General features: G+C 45.2%; 1 protein-coding gene across 1 annotated transcript in view; it reads left to right on the top strand.

Annotated features, from left to right (window-relative positions):
* The window catches only part of LOC129830395 (bone morphogenetic protein 7-like), a 49,838-nt gene that overhangs the window by 9,107 nt on the left and 17,529 nt on the right, over window positions 1-23,202 (top strand). The window contains exon 2 of the mRNA XM_055892945.1: window positions 21,916-22,108. Within this exon, the coding sequence (XP_055748920.1) occupies window positions 21,916-22,108 (193 nt within the window). The remainder of the gene's footprint in view (window positions 1-21,915; window positions 22,109-23,202) is intronic.

Below are 23,202 nucleotides of genomic sequence, written 5' to 3'. Positions count from 1 at the left end.
ACTATTCAGACCGTTTGCTATGAGACTCGAAATTGAGCTCAGGTGCATCCTGTTTCTATTTATCATCCTTGAGATGTTTCTACAACTTGATTGGAGTCCACCTGTGGTAAATTCAATTGATTGGACATGATTTGCATATGAGGTCCCACAGTTGACGGTGCATGTCTGCTCAAAAACCTAGCCATGAGGTCGAAGGAATTGTCCGTAGTGCTCCGAGACAGGATTGTGATGCACAGATCTAGCGAAGGGTACCAAAACATTTCTGCAGCATTGAAGGTCCCGAAGAACAAAGTGGCCTCCATCATTCTTAAATGGTGATTCTCTGGTCTGATGAAACCAAGATTGACCTCTTTGGCCCGAATGCGAAGTGTCACATCTGGAGGAAAACTCGCACCATCCCTACGGTGAAGCATGGTGGTGGCAGCACCATGCTGTGGGGGTGTTTTTCAGCGGCAGGAACTGGGAGACTAGTCAGGATCGAGGGAAAGATGAATAGAGCAAAGTACAGAGAGATCCTTGATAAAAATCCATTTCGGAGTGCTCAGGACCTTGGACTGGGGCGAAGGTTCACCTTCCAACAGGTCTACGACCCTAAGCACACAGCCAAGACAAAGCAGGAGTGGCTTCGGGACAAGTCTCTGAATGTCCTTGAATGGCCCAGCCAGAGCCTGGACTTGAACCCGATCGAACATCTCTAGAGAGACATGAAAATAGCTGTGCAGTGACACTCCCCATCCAACCTGACAGAGCTTGAGAGGATCTGCAGAGAACAGTGGGAGAAACTCACCAAATACAGGTGTGCCAAGCTTGTAGCGTCATACCCAAAAAGACTCAAGGCTCTAATCGCGGCCAAAGGTGCTTCAACAAAGTACTGAGTAAAGGGTCTGAATACTTATGTAAATGTGATATTTCAGACATTTTTTATTTATAATTTTGCAAAAATGTATAAAAACCTGTTTTGCTTTGTCATTATGGGGTATTGTGTGTAGATTGATAAGGCTGTAAAGTAACAAGATGTGGGAAAAGTTAAAGGGTCTGAATACACTGTAGTATGCTTACTTACGGTTGTCTTCTCCTGATTTTATTTCTCGTGTGTTTTTGTTCTACCGCATGCTACTTGTAGTATTACATTGTTATTCGTTACTGCATTGTTGGGTTCAGAGCTTGCAAGAAAGGCATTTCACTCTACTTGTGGCATAAAAAAAAACGTGAAACTTCAAACCTACCAGAATACACTGACCTCGTCCAAGCTTCAGTCGTAGCTCACTCCCAACAGTGTTCTCTACTGTTCTGTCTTCAACCCCCAACTCTGCCCCCTTACTCTAGTGGTTCAACCCTTCCCAACTGCCAGACAGAACATATCAACACTTCCTCACTTTCTCACATGCACGCACGTACATAAGCACAGGCACATGCGCACGCACTTGTTTCAGAGTGCATATTTGAGGTCCTCCGCGGACAGGAAATAATGAACTGAGAGTGAAAAAAAATAATAGTTGGTTCAGGTAGCTAATGTTGCCTTCAGGTGATTACACTCATACCGTCGCTTCTGTCCTCTTTTCCACCCATCTGTTTCAATGCTTCATGCCGAGTTAAAGCACCCAGCATACCACAGGGAAGCAAAAAAAAGGCGTCCTCGCATTTTCCGCGAGGCTACCACACAACACATGGACTATTTATCAAGGTCCATGCCCTTTCTATTCTAGAGTCCTAGAGTTCTACGTTCGTCTGTAGATCTCCAAACAGACTGACATCTGGACGTGCACGTCGCCCGCGCGCGCTCTTGGACCGTCCCAGACACTTGCTGTGAGTGGTGATGAAACAGTCTGCGGGTGGGACTCGGCAACGTGGCGAGTTGTCAAAAAGACCCAGATGTACGGAGCAGCGGGTGTTCTTGCTTGGCTGAAATGACGAACGGCGCACATCCGAGGCCAGGAATGTTGCGGCCAACGACACGCGGCTTTCTAAATCATGTCTCCCTCTTTCTCTCCCTCTCTCTGAGACTGAACACGGGCCATTTTCAGTGTCGGAGTATGCTGCTGACATAATTTACCCCTGAGGTTGCTCATAAACACAGCAGAATGAGGTTCGAGAGGTAGAGAGAGGGGTTAGGGGGGGGGGGGGGGTGAGCAAGTAGAGTGATCTCTGAATTGGAGACAGACTTGGAGAAAATTGTAGGATAGTGATGATAGGCATGCATACGACCTTTACATCAGCTACTCTTGTATCTTGGTAACTGTGCCTTGCGGTGGATGCATCACATGATCTGTCTCTCATACCTCCACAGCAGGCGAGCAGCTTGAGGTGTTAGTGAATGGAAGTCAGAATGATCGCAGTGCCCTTGTCTTCCACGGAGGGCAGCATGGAGCAGCGTTTACCCCTAGAGAGAGAGAGGCCAGATGTGGGACAAAGCAAAGCCAGGGACACAGTTACCAACCACACTGCTGGGAAAACAAATAAACACGGGGCTCAGAACTCTGCATTATGGCCCGTACTGGAGCATTGAGGGTGAGGAGAAGAGATTGAAAGGCAGAGTGGGGTGTGTGTGTGTGTGTGTGTGCATTAAGCACAGTATGAAAGCCAGGAGCCACCCATCCTGCCCTGTGACCAGATGCTGTGTGTGTGTGTGTGTGTGTGTGTGTGTGTGTGTGTGTGTGTGTGTGTGTGTGTGTGTGTGTGTGTGTGTGTGTGTGTGTGTGTGTGTGTGTGTGTGTGTGTGTGTGTGTGTGTGTGTGTGTGTGTGTGTGTGTGTGTGTGTGTGTGTGTGTGTGTTCTATCGGGAAGATTGCGTTAGCAGAAGGCTGTAATGCCTAACAGATTCTCCAACTGGCACAAACAGCCAAATCGAACCTTGTAAAAGCAACAACTGTAAGCAAGTGTCGAAATATCACGTCGATTTAGTGTGAAATGCGAATTTGATGTGTCAGTTTTGTGTTTATTTGGGAAGGCAGTTGGACTACTTACGTTGGACTACTTCCCTTTCTCAACTATTTTATTTGGAAAGTGAATGGTTATAATTAAACTAAATAAACAACAAGTTATTTCAATGAGCGTGCCAGTGTGCTCATCTTGTGTAATGAGGATGCCGCTCTGGATTCGGGGTAAATTAGTCAAATCATTTACAGACACTGCGAATTCTATTGTTGTGTGTGTTTGTGTCTGTGTCTATATGTGTCTGTGTTTGTACATTTATGTAAGTGTGTGTGTGTGTGCATCCGCGCATGCGTGTGTGTGTATAGAATATCCTTAAGCTTATAATAAGAGGTGGCGTGGCTGGTTGAAGAGGGTGTGGCTGCTGCGGCCGTTGAATGAAAGAAGGTAAAAAAGACGAGAGAAGGAGAAAAGAGAGGGGAAAACTTGAAAATGACTGTGGTTCTATGTCTCTCAGAGTGGTGACATCAAGGGGAAGTAGAGCTGGTTATTGTACACTCCTTTATCCAACTTCCTCAACATGTGTTGAGACAGACACCACAGAACCGGCACCACTGACATACAGCTTCCATTACAGCTTGTCGAGGCATACAACTCCAATATGTGGAATTCAGAAATCTCTTGCTGCTGTTAATCATTTGTCTAGGAGATGATTTGACTACAGGTAGTTGAAGTGTTAGCTCTGTGTCTGGCCAGCGCGAGGCATTCCAGGGAGCCCCGTGCACGCAGTGGGTCTGGGGTGGTACTGTAAATCCCCGAGGTCCAGAGGGGAAGTGCACCTTCATAACAGGCAGTGGAGCTTGAGGTGAAACCCAGCTCTCACGTTTATGGACTAAGAGTGACTCCTCCTCAGCTCTCCTCTCTGTGTGTTACAATAAGAGGGAGACAGAGGTCACAACCGACGGACCAGACACAGAGCTCTCTCAGGGGCTGGAAGCTGCACACAGGCGCAAACACACACACACACGCACTCACATTAACAGGCGCAAACACGCACACACACGCACTCACATTAACAGGCGCAAACACACACAGGTGCAAACACGCACGCTCACAGACCAAATCCCGTGGTTAATGGGTCTGACGAGTGGCAAGGTTCTAGGGTGGAACTGTGTTGACTCGTCCCCAGGCAGCCAGCGCCGTCAGGCGTTACAGCAGTATGAATACGTCACAGAGCAATGATGCCATCAGTAGTCACCAGTGGGCAGGATATTTCCTAACGCGGTAATCAGTCTGCTGCGGGAAGTCACCCGTTACCCGGGAGATCAAACCTTTCCTCCTCTTTACAGGATAAACATGTTGAGTGATCTCCCCCTCTCCCTCTCTATATATCTCCCTCTCTCTCTCTCCCATCTCTCTCCTTCTCTCTTTCTACCAATATATCTCTCTCTCCCCCATCTATCTATCTCTCTCTCCATCTCTCCCCACTCTCTCCCATCTCTCTCTCTCTCTCTCTCTCTCGCTGTCTCTCTTTCACCCTTTTACCTCTCTCTGGAGGTTATGGAAAATGTGACACACGTATTGTTATTTCTACAGTGTTTTAAAACATTGGTGGAGAACGATTTGAAGTGTCTCCATCAACGTTGTCTGCAGGAGGACGAGAGACAGAGGGAAAGAGAGTGTGTGTGGGGGGTGGGGGGGGCTAAGGTAATTGCAGTGCTCCCGTCAGTGATCTCCAGGTTAGAGTGTGTGTGATAAGGATCTTAGGGCTGACCCTACGAAGCGTTTTAATCCCTTTATGAACCATGGGGGTGGGGGGTGAGCTGCCCCCCGTTGGCTAGCGGAAGCGAGCAGTGCAGGACTGAGGGGTGTGAGGGCTCTGAACAGACACTTGTGCTAATGTGACCCGTCAGTTCTTTCTCCTGTTGCTCCGGAGATACAGGCTTCAGGGAAGTGTCTGGGGTCCACTGGCCCAGGGGGAGAAGGGGGGGGGGGGTTGAGAGGAGATTCCCAGTATAAGGGAGAAGCTTGAAGTGGCTCTCCTTTACTCTTCTATGTATGAGGGGACAGAGGAGGCAGAGGAGCTGGGAGAGTCCAGGCATTCATATACGATTGACACCGTTTTATTTTAGCCACTGTCTATGAGAGAGCATTGAAGCTGGGGTGCACGGTCACATTGGGCAGCACTCCAGAAATGGGTTCACTCTTTATTGAGAAGGCATTGATGGTAACCTGCATCTGTGTGCCAGGCGTGCAGTGCTGGATTGTTTGTCGAAGGGACCTCATCGTTGCAACTCTGTTGTGGTGGGTTCAGTCTGGAGGTCTTGATCTCTACACCCACATCATAACCACATCCATCATCTTGTTAAAAGACGTACTGTACATCTGTGTCGGGAATAGCGGAATTGTTTCATTCCGAATGAGAAAAACAGTTAAAAAAAAAGAGAGAAAAGAATGAGTGGTCTAATGAATGAAACGGTAATGTGTTCACGGTCCATTAAAGTCAATTCAAGTCATGCTACCGTGCGGTGTCGTGTGTTAGTGGATTAGCGTGTGCATGCGCGTTTGTGCGTGCACGTGCTCACGTGTGTATATCCAATTATGGATCAAAGACACCCATAATCACTGTTGCAGGGATATACATGACAGCTGTTTTACACATCCAGTGTGTCTATGTGGGCTGTGTGGGGTGTACCAAGGGCTTGTGTGTGTGTACTTGTGTGTTTGTGTGCATTGTAGTATACGTGTATTTGTGTTCGTCCATAGTACTGTACGGTAGCCCGGGACCACTACCGTTCAACATGAGGGGTTCATAGAGGAGACAAGTGACTCACACACGCGTGCACACACACGCACACATCGATAAACACACGCACACACATACGTACACAGTGTGTGTATTTGTGTAACACAGGTGGGGCAAGCATTTCGATGACCAGTCAACTTCCTCCCAGAGGAAGTCATAAATGTGCCCGCGTGGCTTTAACTGTTCCTCTGCCCTGCTTCTAATGACTGCCATACTGTAATGGCCCCAGAGAGAGAGAGAGAGAGAGAGAGAGAGAGAGAGACAGAGGGAGGGAGGGGCTGACAGAGAGGGAGAGAGAGACCGGCCAGAGAGAGAAACAGAGGGAGGGAGAGAGGGAGGGGCTGAGAGAGAATGAGAGAGACCAAAGGGAGAGAGAGAGGGAGAGAGGGAGGGGCTGAGAGAGAATGAGAGAGACCAAAGGGAGAGAGAGAGAGACCGGCCAGAGAGAGAAACAGAGGGAGGGAGAGAGGGAGGGGCTGAGAGAGAATGAGAGAGACCAAAGGGAGAGAGAGAGAGGGAGAGAGGGAGGGGCTGAGAGAGAATGAGAGAGACCAAAGGGGGAGAGAGGGAGGGGCTGAGAGAGAATGAGAGAGACCAAAGGGAGAGAAAGAGGGGGAAAAAGGGAGAATAGAGACCAGAAAGAGAGAGAGGACATAGCTACATGCTGGGGGTGTTTTCATTGTCTGGGAAGGAATGAAAGAAGGAAAGACCGCACAGTAGGAAAAGGATGAAGTAGAGATGGAATTACTGAACAGAGGAGAGAGACTCATCATCTGAAGCGAGCAAAGGCGGGGAAAGAAAGGGTTACTGTGGAAGTGTTCACATGCAGCTGCACCCAGCTGTTCTAAGAAGTATAGATAAAGGGCTTTTACAGTGGAGGGGCGGGCGGTTGCTCTCCAGGCCAAGGGAGCAGGTCTGGCTTTCTCCCCAGAGGGAGTGCACCTGCGCCGGGCCGCGGGAGGAGGGAGAGGGCCCTGGGAGGAGAACTAAGCCCTGGAGCTGAGTAGGGCCTGGGCTGACTGACTAGGGTTTAGCGGGGCTTCCCCATGTCATCACTGCTTTGGCTCTCTTGATTCTTTGCTCTTATTTATGGTTAAAATGTACAGTTAAAATTGCTTGGCAGGAGAAGGGAGGGAACCAGAGTCGTGCGTGTGAGTAAGCACAGCTGAGCTCTCTAAGTCAGCCCTGGAGGCTTGGAATTCTGGTGGCCTCATTGAGTCTGCATCCGTGTGAGGTCGTACAGACGCACATTTGTTTTACTATCCTCGTGGGCACCAAAACATTTTATTCCCATTCAAATCTATTTTCCTCTAACCCTTAACCCCAAACATAACCCTGAACCCTAACCCCAACCTTAACTTTAACTCCAAACCTCTAAGCCTAAAATAGGCTCACACACACACACACACACACACACACACACACACACACACACACACACACACACACACACACACACACACACACACACACACACACACACACACACACACACACACACACACACACACACACACACACACACACACTATATGGGTCATTCTACAGTGGTGAAATTGAGGGTTGGAAACAAATTCAGATTTGTATCCTATTTTTCCAAAACTTTCAGCACACATCTTCCAACATACAGAATGTCAGGTAGACAAACAATATGTTCAAATGTATGCGGACACCCCTTCAAATTAGGGGATTTGGCTATGTCAACCATACCCGTTGCTGACAGGTGTATAAAATCGAGCACACAGCCATGCAACCCCCATAGACAAACATTGGCAGTAGAATAGCCTTACTCAACGTGGCACTGTCATAGGATGCCACTTTTCCAACAAGTCAGTTCGTCAAATGCATGCCCTGCTAGAGCTGCCCCGGTCAACTGTAAGTGACGTTTTTGTGAAGTGCAAATGTCTACGAGAAACAATGCCTCAGCCGAAGGGGTAGGTCACAAGCTCACAGAAGGGCCCTTTTCTTTTTCAGCATGGCAATGCTCTAGCGCACAAAGCGAGGTCCATGCAGAAATGGTTTGTGGAGATTGGTGTGGAAGAACTTGACTGGCCTGCACATTGACTGGCCTGCACAGAGCCTTGACCCCAACCCCCTCAACCCCACTTTTGGGATGAACTGGAACACCAACTGCAAGCCAAGCCTAATCACCCAACATCAGTGCCGGACATCACTAATGCTCTTGGAAGCAATTCCCCGCATCAATGTTCCAACATCTAGTGGAAAGCCTTAGCAGGAGAGTGGAGGCTTTTATAGCAGCAAAGGAGGGACCAACTCCCTTTTAATGACCATGATTTTGGAATGAGATGTTTTACGAGCAGGTGTCCACATACTTTTGGTCATGTAGTATATATACTACTCACACAGTAGAGATCATGTTGAGTAACCTATTACATATTAAATTATATATTTTTTTGCAAACCAAATTTCACAAAATAGTAAAAACATGATTTTGAACCTGATTTTCAAAACCTTTAAATTTAGAAAAATATTTGTACAGTTCTCAGTAAAATGTTCAATGTTGATATTATTAATCTTAAAGTTGTTGATTGGTTGAATTACATATGCATCCAAATAATTATGTTGTTAGATGTTTAAATGACCACTTTACCTATCATTATTTTGGCAAAATAGCAGGTGTTTCAGTGTCAAGTGTCAATCATAGAGATTAATGGAGGACTCTAGATTGATTTAACTTATTTTAGTATAGACGTTGCCATTTAGGGCTTCCACCATTTTGAAAGTAGTCAACTATGTGGGGATTCCTATGGGTTGGGAGTGAGCAGCCAATGATCAGAGAGCATTGTCTTACTCAAATTGGGTTGCCTATGGTTTGTAAACCAAAGACTAAGGTAATATTCAAGAGCCAAGACCAAGATTTAAACTAAAGACATTGGTCCCAAGATTCAGACCCGGACCCAGTCCCTTTTGGCAAATCTGACCGTAACTCTATCCTCCTGATTCCTGCTTACAAGCAAAAACTCTAACAGGAAGTACCAGTGACACGCTAAATACGGAAGTGGTCTGATGAAGCGGATGCTAAGCTACAGGACTGTTTCACTAGCACAGACTGGAATATGTTCCAGGAGTCATCTGATGGCATTGAGGAGTTTAACACATCAGTCACATATATATATTAATATATATTAATAAGTGCATCGACGACATCTTCCATACAGTGATCGTACGTACAATACATACCCCAACCAGAAGCCATGGATTACAGGCAACATCCGCACTGGGCTAAATGCTAGAGCTGCCGCTTTCAAGGTGCTTAAAAAAATACTGCTACGCCATCCAATGAACCATCAAACAGTTAAAGCATCAATACAGGACCAAGATCGAATCCTAATACACGGGCTCTGATGCTCGTCAGATGTGGCATGGCTTGGTATCATGGAATACAAAGGGGAACCCAGCCATGAGCTGTCCAGTGACGCGAGCATACCAGATGAGCTAAATGTCTTCAATGCTCGCTTTAAGGCAAGCAACGCTGAAGCATGCATGAGAGCACCAGCTGTTCTGGATGACTCTGTGATCACGCTCTCCGTAGCCGATGTAAGACCTTTAAACATGTTAACATTGACAAGGCCGCAGGGCCAGATGGATAACCAGGATGCGTACTCAGAGCATGTGCTGACCAGATGGCAAGAGTTTTCACTGACATTTTCAACCTCTCCCTGACCCACTCTGTAATACGTACATATTTCAAGCAGACCACAATAGGTTACCATGGTGTTCTTGGGCACAGGGACTGTCTAAATGACTATCGCCTTGTGGCACTCACATCTGTAGCCATGAAATTCTTTAAAAGGCTGGTCCTGGCTCCCAGACACTCTGGACCCACTCCAATTTGCATACATTTACATTACATTTACATTTAAGTCATTTAGCAGACGCTCTTATCCAGAGCGACTTACAAATTGGTGCATTCACCTTATGATATCCAGTGGAACAACCACTTTACAATAGTGTATCTAACTCTTTTAAGGGGGGGGGGGGTTAGAAGGATTACTTTATCCTATCCTAGGTATTCCTTAAAGATATACCACCCCAACACATCCACAGGTAGCATGTCTGATCACCAATGACGATAAGACAGCCTAGAGGGAGGAGATCAGAGACCTGGAAGTGTGGTGCAAGGACAACAACCTCACCCTCAACGTCAGCAAGACGAAGGAGCTGATAGTGGACTACAGGAAACGGAGGGCAGAGCACGCCCCTATTCACATTTGACGAGGCTGTACGGGGAGTGGGTTGAGAGCTTCAATTTCCTCGGTGTCCACATCACTAAGGACCTATCATTGTCCAAACACACCAACACGGTTGTGTAGAGGGCAAGACAATGCCTCTGCCCCCTCAGAAGGCTGAAAAGATTTGTCATGGGCCTTCAGATCCTCAAAAAGTTATACAGCTGCACCATTGAGAACATCTTGACTGGCTGTATCACTTGGTAGAGCAACTGCTTGGCATCCGACTGCAAGGCGCTACAGAGAGTAGTGTGGGATCAAAAGTGTCCTGAACAGCTTCTTCCCCCAATGCAATTAGATTGCTGAAGAGTTAATCAAATGGCTACCCGGACTATTTACATTGACCCATTATTTGTTGTTGCGCTGACTGTCTTGCACAGGCTCTATGCACACTCACTGGACTCCCTCCACAAACTCACACATACTACACTGACACACATACACTACACACACAACTCTGCTATTGTCTATCCTGATCAGGATCATTTTTAACTCTGCATTGTTGGGAAAGGCCCTGTAAATAAGCCTTTCAAGGTAAAGTCTACACCTGTTGTATTCGGCACATGTGGCAAATACATTGTATTTCATTTATTTGAGACCATGACACGTTAAAGGCCCAGTGCAGTCAAAAACTAGATTTTCTTGTGTTTTATATATACAGTACTTCCACATCATGAGGTTGGAAAAATACTGTGAAATTGTGGAAATTATGATAATGCTGTTTTAGTGTAAGAGCTGTTTGAAAAGACTGCCTGAAATTTCAGCCTGTTTTGGTGGGATGGAGTTTTGGCCTGCCTGGTGTTAAATTAGTTAATAGACCAATAAGAAAGAGAGTTCCAAACATTTCTGCCAATAACAGCTAGTTTTCAATTTTCCTCTCATCACTGAGACCACTCTCAGACAGTCCTAGTAAAATTCTTGCTTGAGAAATTGTTCTTTGCTAAGAAGCTATTTTTGTTTCTTTTTACGAATTTTAATTGAAAATCACAGTAAGGTACTTCATTGTTAACCAGAAATGATTTGATATTGAGATTTTTAAAAACGGCTGCATTGGACCATTACAGACCAAATGTATGTTGTTTTGAGTGAGCTCAAGACCAAGACCACAAGATCAAGAGTCCATGGGCCCGTAGTTCAATTGTAAGATACTCAAAGAGAGTAAACTCGAGTACAGTACAGTAGAGCACAGTACAGCAGGGTACAAAACAATAAAGTACAGAACATTAGATTGCAATAGACTAGAGTACAGTAATGTATAGGAGAGAACAGTACAGTAGAGTAGAGTAAGGTACTACAAAACACTTACAGACAAGGAAAGTCACACACACACACAAAAAATTAAAACATACAATACAGCTAAAACATTGTGTGTTAGAGTGTCTGTGTGTGTGTGTGTGTGTGTGTGTGTGTGTGTGTTTGTGTGTGTCCCCTAATTGTGCCCGCCGTTCCATGAGTTGTTTTTCAATCAGTAATGTAGCTGTTTGCTTGAGTAATTGGAGATGGAAGGGAGTTACATGCGATCATGGCTCTGTATAAAACACTGTGTTGGCGTGAATTCGGATTGGGCTTGGGGACTGTGAAGAGACCCCTGGTGGCATGTCTTGTGCATAGTGGGACTAAGACTTAAGAGGGTGTGAAGAGGGCATCTATGCCTAATTACCTCGACTAACCTGTACCCCCGCACATTGACTCGGCACCGGTACCTCCTGTATATAGCCTCCACATTGACTCGGCACCAGTACCCCCTGTATATAGCCTCCACATTGTCTCGGCACCGGTACCCCCTGTATATAGCCTCGATGTTGTTAAGTCATTTTCTTGTGTTACTTTTTGATTTGATTTGATTTTTTAAAACTTTTGTTTATTTAGTGAATATTTTATTTTATCTCTATTTCTTGAACTGCATTGTTGGTTAAGGGCTTGTAAGTAAGCATTTCACGGTAAGGTCTACTACACCTGTTGTATTTGGCGCATGTGACAAATAACATTTAATTTTATTTGTGGGGTATGCATGGGCTGAATGTTATTCGATTATGCAGACAATCTGTAATTTGCGTCACAGTAATATTTCTCAGAAAAACTAAAAGAGAAGCAGTTAACCTCTCGTCAACACTGAACCAGGAAGTACTGGCGTGCATGTTGTTGATGTTAGTTCTGTATGTGCAGTTTAGGGCAAGGCATGCTGATCTGTTTTGAGCCAGCTGCAGCTTTGTTAGGTCTGTCTTTGCTACGCTTGACCATATTACCGGACAGAGATGGGACAAGACCAGAGGCTGAACAACTAGTACAGTTGATGTTTGTGTAACAAAATGCAGAACATCTTTTTATAACAGACATACCTCATCCCCATCTTCACAAAAACATTGTCAGTATGCCCATGATAATTGACCATCCAATGTTATACCTAGGAGTTTCGCTTCCTCAACTTGTTCAATGGTCACACCCTTTACGTACAACTCGAGTTGAGGTTTAGGTCTTAGAGAATGTTTTGAACCAAATACAATGCTTTTAGTTGTAGATGTATTTAAGACCAGTTTATTATTAATCTCCCATTCTGATACTGACTGTAACTCCTTATTTAGAATTCCAGTTAGCTCACTGGCTTTGGGTGCTGACATGTAGAGTGTGGAATTATCCACATACATAAACATTCTGTAACGGCGGTCCTCCTCCTCTTCGACCGAAAAGGAGGAGCAATGAGGGAACCAAGGGGCAGCGGAGTTTGTAGACATGATTTATTAAAGAAAAAACACGAAAACACGAACTTGACTAATAAACTAACAAAACAAATAAACGGTGTAGACAGATCTGAACGACGGACTCACATAACACACGAGAACGCACGAACAGGGAAAAAAGCCTACACATAAAAAACACTGAACAAACAAACCGAAACCAGTCCCGTGTGGCGTAACGACATACACAAACACAGGAGACAATCACCCACAACGAACACTGTGAAAACACCTACCTAAATATGACTCTTAATTAGAGGAACGCCAAACACCTGCTTCTAATTAAGAGCCATACCAGGCAACCCATAAACCAACATAGAAACAGAAAACATAGAATGCCCACCCAAACTCACGTCCTGACCAACTAACACATATAACAAACTAACAGAAATAGGTCAGGAACGTGACACATTCTAGCTATATGTAACAGTGGCAAACAATTTGTAAAATAGAGAAGCATAACGGCACAAGGCAACTGCCCTGAGGGACACCGCAATTTGCATATCTGATGTTAAAAAAGCTTCCATGGGAGAACGCTCTCTGGGTTCTATTGTATGAATAACTATCCAACCGTGTGATGGCAGGTGATGTAAAGCTATAGCAAGTGCGTTTTTTCAATATCAATTTATGATTTAATAACACCATAGGCTGCACTGAAATGTAACAATACAGCTCCAACTATCATGTTAATAATTGTGACCCACCACCTTAATTCGGTCTTATGTAGCAACATTTGAAATTGTGTTTTTTACATTGGATAAAAGTAGAGATTCAGAACTAGAAAATGATATATCATACACTGCAGTTTAGGAACAATGGGAAAGTAATTCTGCTTGAAAGTTGCTTAACTTGTAACCCCACTTTTGAGAAAGTAGCCCTTGAATGTTTTGGTACATCTACTGGAGAGCTCTTCTTTGTCTACACCCATTCAGCATCATTCACAGTCTTCTTAGTCTTAGCCCCACCCATCTCTTTAAGGATTCACATAAGAGGCCTTGTGCTAAACAGAGGGAGCTAAACAATGAACCGTAATCCTAACCCATACTACTAGCGATGCAAACGGATTATTATAGCTAGCCATCATACATTAATCTGTAGGTAGCTAAAGCTAACCAACTAGGTTCTTAGCTAGCTAGAAAACGACTTTGAAATACATAGAAACGTATAATATCTGAAAATGTAGCTAGACTCCTACCCGTATGCATTGATGAACGCTTCTCCCTCTCTGTCATGGATGCCATGGTTGCCCTGAGTTTGAAGATGTCATCCAGAGACAGGTGTTTTATACAACAGCCTCCTGTGTTCTCTTTTCGAGTCCCTCCACGTTTACAATCATACTCTGCTTCCACAGGGCATTCCATGGATTTCAAAACTCTGTCAACTTCTTCTGTGACAACAACACTGTTGATTACCGTTTCTTCCACATCGCTGTCATCAGAAGACTCTACAATGTACAGTTTCCTCGTTGTCTGATTCGTGTACATGATCGTCCTCCAGAAAGTAGTCCATCACAACTTTGTCTCACTGATCTTTGCCGATAGAGCCTGTTAAATTCAGTGCAGCAATGTTGAGAACAGAAGCAACAATTTTACAGTTATTTTATCTTTCAAAAAAGTCACAGTAGCAAGGATTATCTACACATACTGAACAGCTCATGTTATAGATACTGTAGAAGCATGCTACATGGCAGACCAATCCGAACTCATCTCTCGACATGTCCAGCCCATCCATTATCTCAGCCAATCATGGCTAGCAGGAAGGTCCCCGTCATTTTCCGTGGCTAAACCAACTAGGCTTGTAATTTAACAATTGTATTCGTATTTACAGATTGCACATACGTTTGTTATTAAGGCACATGAAAGTTCACATGTTCCATATGGCATTTCTGAAAACAAAAACACATTTTGTCCTTCAAAGTGTTTCCTTTCAAATGGTACCAAGAATATGCATATCCTTGCTTCAGGGCCTGAGCTACAGGCAGTTAGATTTGGGTATGTCATTTCAGATTAAAATTTTAAAAAGGGGCGGATCCTTAAGAGGCGTGGTAAGCAGGTGGAAAGCATGGCCAGCCATAGAGAAATGCTTAATGAAATTCTCGATTAACGTAGATTTATCGGTGGTGATAGTGTTTCCTAGTCTCAGTGCATATCGCGGGAGAAATTCGATGCTAATGAAGTACGCCACAGGATGTTTCTGTGCTGGTCAAGGGCAGTCAAGTCAGGAGTGAACAAGGGGCTATATCTGTTCTTAGTTCTACATTTTTTCAAAGGTGCATTTAAAAGAAAAGCACTTTTAAAGAACAACCAGGCATCCTCTACTGAAGGGATGAGGTCAATATCCTTCCAGGATACCCGGGCCAGGTCGATTAGAAAGGCCTGCTCACTGAAGTGTTTTAGGGAGCGTTTGACAGTGATGAGGGTGGTCGTTTGACCGCGGACCCATTACGGATGCAGGCAATGAGGCAGTGATCGCTGAGATCCTGGTTGAAGACAGCAGAGGTGTATTTGAAGGGCAAGTTGGTCGGGATGATATAGTTGAAGTCGGAAGTTTACATACACTTAGGATGGAGTCATCAAAACTCGTTTTTCAACCACTCCACAAATGTCTTGTTAACAAACTATAGTTTTGACAAGACCGTTAGGGCATCTACTTTGTGCATGACACAAGCCATTTTTCCAACAAGTGTTTACGGACAGATTATTTCACTTATAATTCACAGTATCACAATTCCAGTGGGTCAGAAGTTAAAATACACTAAGTTGACTGTGCCTTTAAACAGCTTGGAAAATTCCAGAAAATGATGTTATGGCTTTATAAGCTTCTGATAGGCTTCTGATAAGCTTCTGATAGACACCATTTGAGTCAATTGGAGGTGTACCTGTGGATGTATTTCAAGGCCTACCTTCAAACTCAGTGACTCTTTGCTTGACATCATGGGAAAATCAAAAGAAGTCAGCCAAGGCCTCAGAAAAAGAACTGTAGACCTCCACAAGTCTGGTTCATCCTTGGAGCAATTTCCAAACGGCTGAAGGTACCATGTTCAGCTGTACAAACAATAGTACACAAGTATAAACACCATGGGACCACGCAGCCGTCATACCGCTCAGGAAGGAGATGCGTTCTGTCTCCTAGAGATGAACGTACTTTGGTGCGAAAAGTGCAAATCAATCCCAGAATTACAGCAAAGGACAAAATGGATACGATTACATATGGGATACGATTACATATGCATCTCTATTTATGCGTGGGAATACTTGGGAACAGACTTCCTAAATAAAAATCCAGTTGAGCTGATTTTCTGGTGATTTTACAGTATTTTATGTACAACAACAAAAAATCCTTAAAAAATGTGTATTATTTTGTTATTATTGTTTTTGTCAGAAAACTTGAGGGCCAAATAAAATCACCCATGGACTGAATTTGGCCCGTGGACCACCTATTGGGGAACCCTGCAATAGACTAACAGGGGCAGAGGTTTGCGGTGTCTATTTGTTTACAGTAGAGCCAAACCCATTTACGCTGTAGTGAAGGCCATAGTGTAGCGCATGTCATCCACTGTCTGCAGCCCTAAGATGGAAACACCCCATGCTGCTGCTGCTCTCTCCACAGTGACTCTGATGTGCTTTGACTTAGGCCATACAAAAATATATTTTTTATTGCCACACACCAGATAGGCGCAGTGAAATGTGTTGTTTTACATGGTCAACCATAGTAGTACAGCGCCCCTGGAGGAAATGAGTGTTAAGTGCCTTGCTCAAGGACACATCGACAGATTCTTCAACTTGTCGGCTTGATGAGCTGAAGTGGTGGGCTTTATAACTCATTTCATAGTGAGCTGGGAAAATGTAGTTGGGGGGAGGAGAATAGAGGAGAAGAGATGAGAAGAGAAGAGAGGAGAATAGAGGAGAGGAGGGGAGAAGAGAGGAGGGGAGGGGAGGGGAGAAGAGAGGAGGGGAGGAGAGAAAAGAGAAGAGGGGAGAAGAGGAGCAGGTGTTGGCAGCACTGAGAGCGTTCCTGATATCTCTCCTGTCAGGCTCCAGTCAGTTACAGTAGTATAATGCATGTATTGTGGACACACTCAGTTTAACCTTATAAGGATGACTCACGACCGTGGCATTATGAAAGCCCCCATTCACATGGCAGGCCTATAGCACAGGTGTGGAATGGATGGGGTGGCTGTACTGGTGGGGGGGTAAGTGGATTTTACCAACAAGTTCTCAAAGTTTCACTTTGAAGTTCTACGCATTATGGATGAACGTCTATTTTTGACCCATTCCTTCCGAGGGGTTAAGGTTAGGGCTATGGTTTGGGGAGAGCTTAAAACAAAAATAATGAAAGAAAAACTCAACCCAAAAAACTATCTTTTGGTATTTGTTTCATGAGCATTGACGATATAGCCCCAAAATGGTTTGTACGTCAGCCATCAAGTTTGCAAAATATATAACTTTCAAAACACAGAAATACAGCCAAAAGATTGTTTTTGGGTGGAATTGTCCTTTAAAGACAACTTGCTATTTCGAATATTTTCTTGCCAGAGCGTTGTGTGCCGTGGTGCAGCGGTCACAGCAGCGCACTTTGTTCTGAGAAGTGTGCTTTGACGCCGAGCATCATGAGTTTGCGCCAGTGCTGGGCAATATATATATATTTTGGGGTGAGCGCCAAGGAAGGCATATAGGCATTCTCGGGACCTTTTCAAATCGAAGTCTATTTCTAGTGAACAGCCTGGATTACACACACATTATACACTATGGCCTATGGAAGAGCCAGGACAATAGGAGCCTAGAAGCCAGCAGGCCCAGTAATATGAGAGAGAGAGAGAGAGAGAGAGAGAGAGAGAGAGAGAGAGAGAGAGAGAGAGAGAGAGAGAGAGAGAGAGAGAGAGAGAGAGAGAGAGAGAGAGAGAGAGAGAGAGAGAGAGAGAGAGAGAGAGAGAGAGACAGAGAGAGACAGAGAGAGAGAGAGAGACAGAGAGAGAGAGACAGAGAGAGAGAGAGAGTCCCACATTCAACAGTAATTAGATCCATGTCTTTACCCTGCACTCACTTGCCCAGTCAGACAGTGCTGCCTTTGTACAACACACACACACACACACACACACACACACGAACACTGTTTCTGTGTTACGTGTTCGATATGACTAACAGAGACAACGTGATCAAGAGGTACAGTAGTGAGGGTAGATAGAGTGAGGGTAGATAGGGAGAATTACCATAACAGTAAAAAGAAGAATCAGGGATAAAGAGATTAAAAGAGTAGGAGACAGGAGAGAGTGAATAGAATCCAAACACTCATCAATGGGCAATGTGTTCTCCTCAGTGGATCAGCTTTTCTCACTCACATCCATAGCAGCTGGTACAGCACAAGGACAATGGCATCTGACATCTCAGTGTATGAAACTGGTGTGTGTGTGTTTCGCTCTATGCGTGTGTGTGTGTGTGTGTGTGTGTGTGTGTGTGTGTGTGTGTGTGTGTGTGTGTGTGTGTGTGTGTGTGTGCGTGTGCGTGTGTGTGTGTGCGTGTGTGCGTGCGTGCGTGCGTGCGTGGACTGGAGGCCTTGGCAGAGATGTGTCCTTGGCAGTACAGCCAAAGCTGCTCAGAGTTCAGAGGTGGTCTGTCTGAGAGAGCTGTTGAGTGGGGAGCAGGGTGATGGGTTGCTAGAAAGGGTTGGTTGGTGGGCTTAGGTCATCAGGCCCTGTCCTGATCACAACTGAAAAGAGGAGGGGAGGAGAGGGATGGGAGGGAGGAAGGAGGTAAGGGAAGAGTAAATTAGATCAGACTGGAGTTCTCTGTGATCCAACTGAGACACAAGTGACTTCCTATCGACTCAGAGACACACAGGGATGGAAAACACATGCACTGGTCATGTGGCAGACACATTTTCCAAGGTGACTTTGGCAACATTGACAGAGAGACATAATATTCAGAACATGTAGGCCCCATGCCAAATGAAAGATATAACCCTAAAGTTGCTAGCTCCATGTGGGGGTGGGAGAAGAGGGGGAGGCAAAGCCTGGAGATGATGACAGACAAGGCAGTGACCCCTGGGACATGCTGCTGGGACATGAGAGGTCAGGGTCAGGGGTATAGCTTCCGAGAGGAGGAGTGGAGTGAAGAGGAGTGAAGATGGGGAGATCCTCATACTTATACCTTGAGTGTGTGTGTCTGCTCGTACAGTTGAAATTCAACAAAAACGTTTGGTATCCACACCTTGTTATTGGATTTATTGGAACAAATTATATTTTTCTCAATTTTAATTGAGAAAATAAAGACAAATGGCATGGACAAAATGATTGGCACCCATTGGTTGCCAAGCCTTTTGCCAAGATTACTAGCCTATTCAACTTCTCTTTCGTATCGTCTGAGATCCCCAAAGATTGGAAAGCTGCCGCGGTCATCCCCCTCTTCAAAGGGGGAGACACTCTAGACCCAAACTGTTATAGACGTATAATAAACAGATCACCGACCATTTCGAATCCCATCGTACCTTCTCCGCTATGCAATCTGGTTTCCGAGCTGGTTATGGGTGCACCTCAAGGTCCTAAACGATATCATAACCGCCATCGATTAACAGTAATGCACAGTAATGTGCAGCCGTCTTCATCGACCTGGCCAAGGCTTTCGACTCTGTCAATCACCGCATTCTTATCAACAGACTCAGTAAAATGACCTCCTCGCCCGGTTCACCAACTACTTCTCAGATTGAGTTCAGTGTGTCAAATCGGAGGGCCTGTTGTCCGGACCTCTGGCAGTCTCTATGGGGGTGGCACAGGGCTCAATTCTCGGGCCGACTCTCTTCTCTGTATACATCAATGATGTCGCTCATGCTGCTGGTGATTCTCTGATCCACCTCTACGCAGACAACACCATTCTGTATACTTCTGGCCCTTCTTTGGACACTGTGCTAACAAACCTCCAAACGAGTTTCAATGCCACACAACACTCCTTCCGTGCCCTCCAACTGCTTTTAAATGCTAGTAAAACTAAGTGCATGCTCTTCAACCGATTGCTGCCCGCACCCTCCCGCCCGACTAGCATCACTACTCTGGACGGTTCTGACCCAGAATATGTGGACAACTACAAAAACCTAGGTGTCTGGTTAGACTGTAAACTCTCCTTCCAGACTCACATTAAGCATCTCCAATCCAAAATTAAATCTAGAACTGGCTTCCTATTTCGCAACAAATCCTCCTACACTCATGCCGCCAAACATACCGATGTAAAACTGACTATCCTACCGATCCTTGACTTCGGCGATGTCATTTACAAATTAGCCTCCGACACTCTACTCAGCAAACTGGATGTAGTCTATCACAGTGCCATCTGTTTTATCACCAAAGCCCCATATACAACCCACCACTGTGACCTGTACACTCTCGTTGGCTGGCTCTCACTTCATACTCGTCGCCAAACCCACTGGTTCCAGGTCATCTAAAAGTCTTTGCTCAGTAAATTCCCGCCTTTTCTCAGCTCACTGGTCACCATAGCAACACCCACCCTTATCACGCGCTCCAGTAGGTATATTTCGCTGGTCATCCCCAAAGCCAACACTTTCTTTGGCCGCCTTTCCTTCCAGTTCTCTGATGCCAATGACTGGAACGAATTGCAAAAATCTCTGAAACTGGAGTCTTATATCTCCCTCACTAACTTTAAGCATCAGCTGTCTGAGCAGCTTACCGATCACTGTACCTGTACACAGCCAATCCAATCTGTAAATAGCACACCCGACTACCTCATCCCCATATTATTACTTACCCTCTTGCTCTTTTGCACCCCAGTATCTCTACTTGCACATCATCATCTGCACATCTATCACTCCAGTATTAATGCTAAATTGTAATTATTTTCGCCCCTAGGGCCTATTTATTGCATACCTCCTTACTCTTCTACATTTGCACACACTGTACATAGATTATTATTTTTTTCTCTTCTTTTGTGTTATTGACCGTACGTTTGTTTATGTGTAACTCTGTGATGTTGTTTTTGTCGCACTGCTATGCTTTATCTTGGCCAGAACACAGTTGTAAATGAGAACTTGTTCTCAACTGGCCTACCTGGTTGAATAAAGGTGAAATATATATATTTTTAAAGATAACTGCCAACAAATGAGGTGGGGTTGCTTTGCGGCCTCTGGTACTGGGAGCCTTGAATGTGCTCAAGGCATCATGAAATCTTCAGATTATCAGGTGTTTTGTAGTCCAATGTTTAACCCAGCGTCTAAAAACTGGGTCTCCATTGAAGGTTGTGGGTCTTCTCAGCAGGACAACGACCCCAAACACACATCCAAAATCACCAAGGAATGGCTAAGAAGAGATGCTGGACTGTTCTGGAGTGGCCAGTGAAGAGTCCAGATCTGAAACGCCCAGAATCTATGGCGAGCTCTGAAAACAGAAGTTGGTGGAGGGCATCCCTTAAATATTGAGGAATTAGAGCAGTTTGCTGCTGAAAAGTAGGCCAAATTGCCAGTAGCAAGGTGCAGCAAGCTCATTGATGGCTACAATAAGCATTTGTCTGCAGCTATCTTGGCCAAAGGTTGTGTAACCAAGTACTAGCTGCCAATACATTTGTCCATGCCATTTGTCTTTATTTTCTAATTGAAAAGTGTAAACGTAAGTGTACAAAAACCTATTTGGTTGTGCAAAGTTTCAATCCGGTAAAAACATGTGGTTACCTAACTTTTCATTTTTTTACATTTCAACTTATTTGAGAAGAAAGGGGGAATTATTTAAGAAAAAGTGCAAGGGTGCCAATATATTTGGCCACAGCTGTATGTGTGCATGTGTGGTGTGAGCGTGTACTCCACCTCATGTCATCCAGATGAGAGGAGGAGACGAGGGATGTGTCTCTGGGGTTCGGAGAGGAAGAGAGAGAAAAGAGTGTTGTAAAGCTGTCAGAACCACGTGCATCTCTCAATCACAGGGCTGTCGCACCAGCACCACATGCGTCTCTCAATCACAAGGCTATAGCACCAGCACCACATGCAGCTCTCTAGCAGTGTAGCCCATGTGTTACATGAAGGAGACATCCATTCAGAGAACCACATGGAGAACATGGATGGATGTGTCTGTCTCACTACATCACCCAAGGTTGTATAAGGGTGAGTATGTCAGGACTCAAGACTGTGATAGACAGTCTGTCCATCTGTCTGTCTGTCTGTTCTAACTTCTGCCAGACTCGTTATAGTGTGTGTGCATTTGTGTTTGTGGTGTTCTTGTTTTGTCTCATCCTGTGTGTGTGTGTGTGTTTGTGTGTTCCAGTGGAACGCGATACCGAGTTCCTACCCGTCTGGCGGCACCACCGAGAGTTCCGTTTCGACCTATCACGCATTCCCGAGGGGGAGGCGGTCACCACCGCAGAGTTCCGCATCTATAAGGGCTTCATCCACGAACGCTTTGACAATGAAACCTTCCGCGTCAGTGTCTACCAGGTGCTGGAGGAACACATTGACAGGTGAGGGTGTGTATGTGTGTGTGTGGGGGTGGTGGGGCTGGTTTTAGTATCCTTGTGGAGACCAGAAGTCCTCACAAGTATAGTAAAATAAGGAAAATTCGGTCCACACAAGGAAAAATACTATTTTAGGCTTAGGGTTTAGGTTTAGGGTTAGGGGATAGGTTTAGTTGTAGGTTTAGGGATAGGGGTTTGGGGTTAACGTTAGGGTTAGGGTTAACATTAGGGTTAGGGTTAGATAAAGGGTTAAGGTTATGAGTTAGGGAAAATATAATTCATAGTAAAACAAACATGTGTGTCTGTGTTATGCTGATGAAGGAGGACCCAAAAGCGACGTAATAGAAACAGAGTCTTTATTCCAGTCTTAAACAAACTATGATTCTCCTGGATATTATCAAAGGTAAATCCAAAACAGGAAACTGAAAACCTCTCGTCAGTAGAGAGGAACGACTGGAGACGCGACCACAGACTGCAGGTTGCTTCAGGAAGGCACAGACCGTAGCTGACATAGACACCTGCTCACACGCAGCATCTGACAAAGGCAAAAACACGACAGGGCGGAACAAGGACACAGAACAGCAAACCTCAAACAAGAATCCGACAAGGACAGAAGCGGAAAACAGAGGGAGAAATAGGAACTCTAATCAGAGGGCAAAATAGGGGACAGGTGTGAAAGAGTAAATGAGGTCGTTAGGAGAATGAGAAACAGCTGGGAGCAGGAACGGAACGATAGAGAGAGAGAGCGGGAGAGGGAGAGAGGGAGGGGAAGAGAGAGGGATAGAAAGAGGGAAAGAACCTAATAAGACCAGCAGAGGGAAGCACAGGGACAAGACATGATGATCAAAGACAAAACATGACAGTACCCCCCCACTCACCGAGCGCCTCCTGGCGCACTCGAGGAGGAACCCTGGCGGCAACGAAGGAAATCATCAATCAACGAACGGTCCAGCACGTCCCGAGATGGAACCCAACTCCTCTCCTCAGGACCGTAACCCTCCCAATCCACTAAGTACTGGTGACCACGACCCCGAGAACGCATGTCCATGATCTTCCGTACCTTGTAAATAGGTGCGCCCTCGACAAGGACGGGGGGGGGG

The sequence above is a fragment of the Salvelinus fontinalis genome, chromosome 31, assembly GCF_029448725.1.
Source record: "Salvelinus fontinalis isolate EN_2023a chromosome 31, ASM2944872v1, whole genome shotgun sequence".
In the NCBI taxonomy this organism is placed as follows: domain Eukaryota; kingdom Metazoa; phylum Chordata; class Actinopteri; order Salmoniformes; family Salmonidae; genus Salvelinus; species Salvelinus fontinalis.
The sequence above is the reverse complement of the archived record's forward strand: the minus strand, read 5'-3'. Positions and strand labels throughout refer to the sequence as shown.